Source organism: Quercus suber, unplaced genomic scaffold, assembly GCF_002906115.3.
Source record: "Quercus suber isolate HL8 unplaced genomic scaffold, Cork oak 2.0 scaffold_50, whole genome shotgun sequence".
NCBI lineage: Eukaryota > Viridiplantae > Streptophyta > Magnoliopsida > Fagales > Fagaceae > Quercus > Quercus suber.
This window is the reverse complement of record NW_027069515.1, coordinates 1,211,479-1,220,385: the sequence shown is the minus strand read 5'-3', so window position 1 is coordinate 1,220,385 and position 8,907 is coordinate 1,211,479. Positions and strand designations below refer to the sequence as shown.

The window sequence follows — 8,907 nt, the reverse complement described above, 5'->3', positions numbered from 1 at the left end:
AGAAGGGTTAATTATGCGTACCTTGATTTCTGGGGGTATTGGAGCTTTTATAGTAGTAAAAAGTTGACTTCTCCTTCTTGGTGTAGAAGTCTTTTCCTTATAAAAATTCTCTTGAGTAATCCCGAACGTGATGGACAAGTCATTTCCTTATAGAGAAGATCTTTGTTAGTATACACATCTTTCGAAATCCTCCTTCTGTCGGAATTCCATTTATACTAGGATTCTGTGGTGTCCAAACGTGGGCCACAAGAGTTTTCCATCTAGGATTTCTTAGAGATCATGAGATAACAAGTTGGATAATACACGAGCGCCTGACCCGCCCATATCGAGTCCGTCCATATGGGGAACCGTCTAGTCCCTATAGGGATTCGTCCAGTCCATGTGGGCCAGCCCGTCATGTATAATTCTTCCTCTTCAGCTGAGCAGTTCTACAATGAGAAATTACTTGTCGAAGTGTTTAGGATTGGTGTGAGTGTAGGAGTTAAGACTTCTGCGGACTATGGGGAAGAGAAGGATAAGGTGTTGGTGAGGAGTGAGGATGTGAAGAAGGTAATAGAGCAGTTGATGGATAAAGGAGAAGAAGCAGAAGAGCGAAGAAAGAGAGCTAGAAAGCTTGGAGAAATCGCTAAGAAGTCAGTTAAAGAAGGTGGGTCTTCTTACATGAATGTGAAGAAGTTAATCCAACATATACCAGAGAACAAGTCAATCATCAAGTGATGTATAACAAAGTTTTCTATGGTCTTTTTATAAGCTAGGGAATAAAAGTCAAGGCAGATGAATGCTTAAGTCGATGATTTTGTCCCTTAAAAACGCTTTATTTTATTATTTTGTTTAAGCATATTTTATTTGACCAAGTTGATCTTCTAGCGTAGGAATATAATGGTATTGTTGTAATGCTCTTCTAAATTCTGTGATGATCATCAATCAATATCAATATTATATACAAAAGTAGAGGCTTTATGCAGGTGAGCACAAGGTCCTGCCATGTGACGCTATATTAGAACTTTTTTGAGCAATTATTGCATTTGACCTTCCAAATCACCTTCGCTTAAAAACTAAATTCTAGCGTCCTTTTAGAAATTGAAAAGATGCATATTACTTATTGCTTCAGCAAAATCCAGTTCACCTCTTTCTCTTTCTTAACTCTTTAGTTGCCCTTCAAATTAAATGCACACTAAGGTATTTCTTTTGAATCAATAGCTATACACATCTATAGCACTTAGAGCTTGCTGGAAAATAAATCAATGTAATAATTCTTTGGAAAATAACTCAAATCCCATTAGATACCTCTGCCCTTTCTTGCTCCATTGATGCCAATTTGCTTCAACCGTTATATCTTCTTCTTGGAGTTGTGTTTCGGATCCCAAATTGAATCGTAAGGTAATTCTTCCACTAAAAGGTGGGTATATAATCTCTAAAAAACAACCCTTTCTCTATCACTCTCTTAAAGTTTTGCTTTATTACTTTGATTTCTTTAATTTTTACTTTATAATTTTGGTTTGGATGCAACTGCCTTTTAGTTACATGCACGCAAATTGTTTGATAAAATAGTTGAGTGTTTTGCTGTAGACAACAATTAATGCAGCAACAGCAAACTATTTTTCATGTGCTCATATTGTAAATTGCAGCAATACACAATAAATATGGTCTGTGCTAGAGGTAACATTGTAAATTGCTTAAAATAAACATTATTTTGGTTTTGCTTTCTTTTCTATAATGTCTATGGTTTGCTTAACTTGATAATTTTGTTACTAGACCAAGAACAAAATAAAAAAACAAGACAAAATAATTCTGCAATTATGAAATTTATGTTAAATGATGCCCATTTTGCAACATTTTGATTGATTGTGTATGTGTGAGTGATATTAGAATAATTCAAAACATTTAAGAGTAAATTGGTTGGTTGTAGACTACAAAAAGGAAAGGAGAGATCAATCATGACCTAAAGGGTCCAGAGTTAATTGTTGATCCTATGTGCCACATGGCTTTGATGGTCTTGATTGCTGCTGAACTTCTTGCAGGTCTCAATAGGAAAAGATAAGATTCCAGTTTGACCTTTGAATTAATATTTTGATTTATTCTCATCACATTTATTTCTATTCTTTCCTTTTTCAATTTTATTATAATTTATGATTATGTTTAGGTAAGGCAAGTGGACGATGTTGGGAAATAGATAATGTATGTTTGTTGCCTAGATATGTATTATGATAGATTAAAACAACACCATAGGTATGAAATCTTTTACAATAGTTTGCATTTGAGCAAAGTGAGTTGCTCCCCATTTTGTTGATAACATTAATCCAAATAATTGTATCTCTATGTTTTCATGTGTTTGATAGAAACACCTATGAAAAGGGTTGACAAGAAAAAAGATGGTTATGTTTGTTGAATACGTTTTATTACTTTATTGGTAAATCTAATTGATAAATGGGTTTTTAGATCTGAGAAAACCCATTCATGTGTGTTTTATCAGATTTATTACAAACTACAAAGATAGTAAAATGATTATTTCAAGGTTATGGGAGTGGAATTGTCTCATTCAAATAGGTTTCTATCTTTCAATTATCATTCTTTGTCTAATTATATTTAAACAAAAAATTGATAGACAAAACTCTCTAATTTTTTTTTTTTTTTTTTTTTTTACTTTTTTAGGAATTTATAAAAGATGAAGAATGCATCACCTAATTGAGCGGGTGCTGATCATTGTGGTGACAATTGGGAATAGATGTTGTGCATCAATTTAGATGTGACAGTCATGTATGTACCACTCTTTAATGTNAGTGAAATATCTCTACCTTAAAAACCCTAAGTTTATGTGAAGGAAAGCTCCTTAAGATCTCACAAGAGATTCACATAAACCGCAAATATGAGCAACAAAGACTTAGAGAGGTTTGGGTACAAAACCCTAAAAATAAAAGGAGGCACAAGAGGCACTCTAATCTCTCTCTCAGAAGTCCCAAAAACGTTCTAGGGTTTTCCTTATATATAGAAGTGTTTTACTTGAACCCCAAGACGTTTAAATAGAGTTTGGGCTGAACTGGAACTCTGCAGAAAAATAAATCTGTACGTGGTTCGATCGATCGAGTCTAATTTTCGATCGATCGAGCCTTACAGATTTAGCCACATTAAATGCTGATCAGCTCGATTCCATTTACAAATAAACAACTTTGAGACTAAACAACTTGTTTTGATCATGGTTTGCCAACATACAATTAGAGTTCAAATACATGAAATCCTAAATCTTAGAACCTAACGAACTCCCCTTTGGCAATCCGTGACAAAACACAACTAAAACTCAAAGTTTAAAATAAAAGCCCATTAAATAATGCTCATAACAAATCCAATCTAACTATATCCATCAGTTGCAAGTGTAGAAGAGCTAATTGAATAACCTGTATTTCCTGAAAACTCAACAAACGCATAAACGCATGTGTGAAAATAAAGTAAACCTTAATTCTGCTAAAAACACAAGACAAATCTAGAACATAAATAAATAATGACAGTGAACAAAAACAGAAATAAAAACATGAAACTAACTCTCCCCCTAAGTTAGATACAACAAAAACAATAATTTAACTCCCCCTAAACAAAACATTCTTCTATATTCCACATATCATAATCTCCTCCTTTTTGTAGTATTGACAAAGAAACTCACAAAGAGTAAAAGTAAGCAAAGGTAAGAGAAAATAGAAATAAGGGACCACAAAACAATTCAACTCTATAGAAAATAGAGACACTCCCCTAGAAAACAAGGTAAAAAAAACTTCTCCCCCTATAAAAATAGGAAAAACAAAAAAGTTGTGGGAAAAAAGTTTTGGGGAAAAATAAAAGGGGGGGGGAAATGGGGAGTCGGTGGTTTACAGCAACAAAGTGAAAAATCAAAAATAAAAACTAAGGTGAGATACACATGAAGAAAAATATTTCTCTTTCAATAAATGCAAACTGGCACATGGACCCATAAACATTGCATGAGTAAGAAAATATTTGCACATTGATTATCATCATATCTCTTAAGAAAAATATTTTCTCAATTCAACAAAAAATAGCATATACTAAAATGTACAAGGACTCAAAAATTAATCAATCAATTTTTAATAAGTTGAGTACCCAATTTAGCAAAGTGTATGCATTATGTTGAAAAAATGAGAGATATACTGAAAACTGCAAAATGGATAAGAAATCAATGCAATGCATGTGAATCTACACTGAAACACATAAAATGATGCATGAAAAATAAATGCATGATGCATGTCTAATGCAGTGACATAAGTTCAATATAGATTAAATTACAAAATTGGTTGAGCATAGAGTTTCTAACAAAAACCCAAAATTTGAAAACACTTGTTCGTTTTTAAACAAATTGATGCAATTGAGTCATACAACACAACTAAGGATAGTATAATGCTTAATTCATCAATACAACAAGCCAATTTCATCAAATTCAACTCAATTTCACAAAAGCCCCAATTCGGATCAAGAACAAACCCTTTTTAAAAACCTGATTCGCGACTTTCGATTGATCGAAAAATACATTCGATCGATCGAATGAAACAGTCATTTTTAAACAAATTAAAGCACTTTTTCGATTGATCGAAAAACACACTGGATCGATCGAATTTGGCAGAGACTCACTAAATTTTGAGAAAAATCACAGTTTTGAAAGACACAAACCTAATTTTGAAAAACAACTCCTCAAAGCATTAACCAAAGAAAGCAAAATGCATGAGTATGAGATGGAATGCTTTTTCAAAAACCCAAAATTTTGAACCCAATTTTCTCAAAACAAATTTCAATCATTCTCCCATTGAAATTTTATTAAGCAACCAATATGTTCTGCACAAATCTTTAGATATTTTCAAAATTTTCAAACTTGAAACACATTTTGCATTAGATCAAGGAACTTTTAATCTTTGATGGCCACAACAAAATCACACACAATATAATGTACCAAGTTTAACAAAGAGTAACTTGTGTAGTGTGTGCAACTAGCAAAAGCTTGAGATGCATGTGAGGTGATATGTGAATAGCAATCAATCACAAAGTCTACAAAATTCATCACATAGAATTTAAAAGAGACTATCACCTAAAGAGTTACATCATATAACTCCCACATCTCCTAGAACAAAAGCTTGCAATCATGTAAGTTTCTTGCATTTTTGCCTCTTATTTGTATGAGATGGCATTCAGCCTAATAGTACACACCGGTTTGAATTAAGTGAATTGGCATTAAGCCTAATAGTACACACCAGTTTTAAATAATTTGAGGCTACACCTTATGTTCTTTTTGTGCATGTGCTACACTTTCTCAAGCACAGAATCTTATGATATGCACTAAGGTGTTCATGATTGGCTAGTGAACAGTGGTGAGATGGTTATTTATGCCTTTCTCAAAAGGATCAAGTCCGACAGTCAAATAACATGTGACTTCAAGATTAAGACAAAGTGATAAACACAAAAAACATCTTTCCCACACAACATGCACTACAAAACTTCAACTAGTAAAGTGCAATAAATAAGCTTATCAAAGCTAAACAAGGTACATAAACATGTTATGTAACATCTTGATGATCAACAAGGTTGCTACCATTGGAGATTAAAAGAAAAGCAAGCGGGGAGCTTGTAGCTAATTGAAGAATTCAAGAAAGAAGTAGTCCGTGGATTCGGAGCCTGCGCGTGGTCGTGTCAGGAAGTTTTACTGGTGGGTAGCATTAGGAAGTCGAGCGGGGAGCTTGTAGTCCTTCTGTAAGAACTTCAATTCTTTCATAGTGAATTCTGTTATGCCTTGAGGATCGGTGGGTCAAATCCTCCCCAGGTTTTTACCGAGTGGTTTCCTGGGTGATCATATCTTGTGTTATTTATTATTCCGCTGCTTTATGTCTTGATATGATTATTTGATTGGTTTAACCTAGAATTGCATAATTTGACTAAGTAACAACTTGGCTAATTAATCTAGGCTACGCAATCTGTGTGTTTAAGGGGTCTAAATTTTCCAACAGTAGGGAACAAAATATTCCTACTTGCTTTGAAGTTTCAACTATAATTTTAAGTGATTTTAGCAATGAAAATATCCACCGTTTGTGTTTTAATATATGTACAACATTTTCCAAAACCATTTTACATAAAAGCTTATAGCATTATTTGTGCATTGCACAGACAACTTTCTAGTTTCTCTAATGAATGGTGAATTCTACATTTCTTTTATTGAGTCTTCAAGATTTCTTTCATTTTCTTGAAATTGCACTTGCTTTCAATTATTTGTATTCCCCGATTTGCTAATTTCATACTACTTATACTTAACTTTATTTTCAATTTCCATTAAAATAAAAAACACTATTTTCCTTTGACCATGGAAAGATTACTTTCATTTTGGGGTGGGTGTTAACAAACTACCACTAAGAGCAATTGCATTAGTTAAACTAAAATAGTGGAAAATTTTACACAATATGACTTAAAACTAACCCACATTAGCCGGTGTAAAAGTATGTAAATATATAAATTAGTTATAGTAACCGTGTATATTTACACGGCCATTGTAGCTGTCTAAACCATTATTTTATTAATATCCTATTTTTATATTATTCTCACAACTTTTATTCACTTGCTTTTCTCTCTTTTGCAAACCAATTTCTCTCATTCTCTTCTCTGTCATCTCCGTTTTCTCCCATATGAGCTCTCACCCATCACTCTCTAGTCTCTTCTTTTTTCATCTCACTCTCTCTCTCTCTCTCTCTCTAAACAACAATCACTCTATGCCCATCTCTCTCTATACCTAGATCGATTTCTTTTAATTGTTGTGAATGACCTTAACTAAGATTTAGAAGAACAAAGGAGGCTTCTTTTTATTTTCTCCATGACATTTTGTGTTTCATGGTGGTGTTGTTGATCCGTTGAGATAGACTTTTGTAATTGTGCAAATTGTTGTTGTAGCTAAAGTCGGAGTTAGGGCGTCATTGTGAGGGAAGAAAGGGGTTTTTGTTTTTTTGAGCAATTGGAGCAAAGAAAGGTTAATTTGGATGGGGATTTTATTGAGCAATTGGAGCAGAAGAAGGTTGATTTGAAAGAAAATGTCCATGGCATAAATTTTAAGCAGAAATGTCTTTTGGGTGAGATCAATGATTTGATTTGGGTATGAATATTTGATATTTGAGAAGTTGGTGGGTTTGTTGAGGATCAATGATAAATTTGGCTACTAGTAGCAGTAGAATCATAATTTGATTTTGTCAAGTTTATGGGTTTGTTTTAGTTTTGCATTAATAGTTTTAGCTTATGTTTGTTTTCTAAGAAATTTTTAATCTTTTAAAGAAAAATTTGGATACTGATTTTTTTTTTTTGGTGTTGCTTCCTACTGGAAATAGTAAATTAAGTGTATTACATGGTATATTAGGGAGAGATGTAGATTTAAACCTTGAACGCTTCCTTTAAAAACACTACAAGATATATGTTGAATTGCAAGGCTCTTAGAAATATTTACCATATTATAATTATACAAAAACTTCAATGTAACTTAACTTCGATACTTTTTTATAGTATAATTCTTATTTTGTTAAGGTGTGTTATTATACATGGCAATGAATTTATAAATATAATATTTTTAATTACAAAAACATCAACATTTTCATATTTTCATTGTAATGTCGAATTTTTTTATCTAGTAAGATTTTTCTATAGTTTGAGTGATTAGATCTTATTGCCATATATATAGTGTATGTGTGATAATTGTAAAAATAAAACATAAATTGTAGAACTGAATGATTACAACTTAGTTTGTTATAAGTTTGTTATTAAAATTGTCCTTCACCTCTTCTCTAATATTCTTTCATTTTATCACAATAATGGTTAAATACCTAATTTAATAATTTTTTATTCATTTAAGCTTGTGTGACTTCTTCTTCTTCTTTTTTATTTTTTATTTATTTATTATTTTTTTAAGAATAGCTTGTGTGGAAAATTGATAGTTTATCATTATATTAAAGAGCTTTTGTGTTTACTCTACCTCCTATCTAAAAGTTTAATGTTAAAATAATTGTTAACTTTTGGGTTTAGAGCATTCACACCAGCTCTTGTAAAAAATTCCATCCATTTTACAAAAAGAACCTATTTTTTTTTCTATTTTACACAACTACTTTTCAAAACACCCACATCAAGCAATTTATTTTACACTACATTTCATTAAAATACTATTTTTTTTTGCCAATTTTTTTTATTTATTATTCTCTTAACTTATATCTCTCTCTTCCTCAACCAAAACCATGGCCCCATAAACCAAAATTTCCAGTAGGAAGCAACACCAAAAAAAAAAAATCAGTATCCAAATTTTTCTTTAAAAGATTAAAAATTTCTTAGAAAACAAACATAAGCTAAAACTATTAATGCAAAACTAAAACAAACCCATAAACTTGACAAAATCAAATTATGATTCTACTGCTACTAGTAGCCAAATTTATCATTGATCCTCAACAAACCCACCAACTTCTCAAATATCAAAAATTCATACCCAAATCAAATCATTGATCTCACCCAAAAGACATTTCTGCTTAAAATTTATGCCATGGACATTTTCTTTCAAATCAACCTTCTTCTGCTCCAATTGCTCAATAAAATCCCCATCCAAATTAACCTTTCTTTGCTCCAATTGCTCAAAAAAACAAAAACCCCTTTCTTCCCTCACAATGACGCCCTAACTCCGACTTTAGCTACAACAACAATTTGCACAATTACAAAAGTCTATCTCAACGGATCAACAACACCACCATGAAACACAAAATGTCATGGAGAAATAAAAAGAAGCCTCCTTTGTTCTTCTAAATCTTAGTTAAGGTCATTCACAACAATTAAAAGAAATCGATCTAGGTATAGAGAGAGATGGGCATAGAGTGATTGTTGTTTAGAGAGAGAGAGAGAGAGAGA

General features: G+C 32.1%; 1 protein-coding gene across 1 annotated transcript; it reads left to right on the top strand.

Moving 5' to 3' along the window:
• The first annotated feature begins 339 nt into the window (after positions 1 to 339).
• Positions 340 to 717, top strand: LOC111998677 (anthocyanidin 3-O-glucosyltransferase 4-like). Its single transcript, XM_065771897.1, has one exon. It carries the CDS (start codon positions 340 to 342, stop codon positions 715 to 717), a length of 378 nt encoding a protein of 125 aa, XP_065627969.1.
• Positions 718 to 8,907: the final 8,190 nt, after the last annotated feature.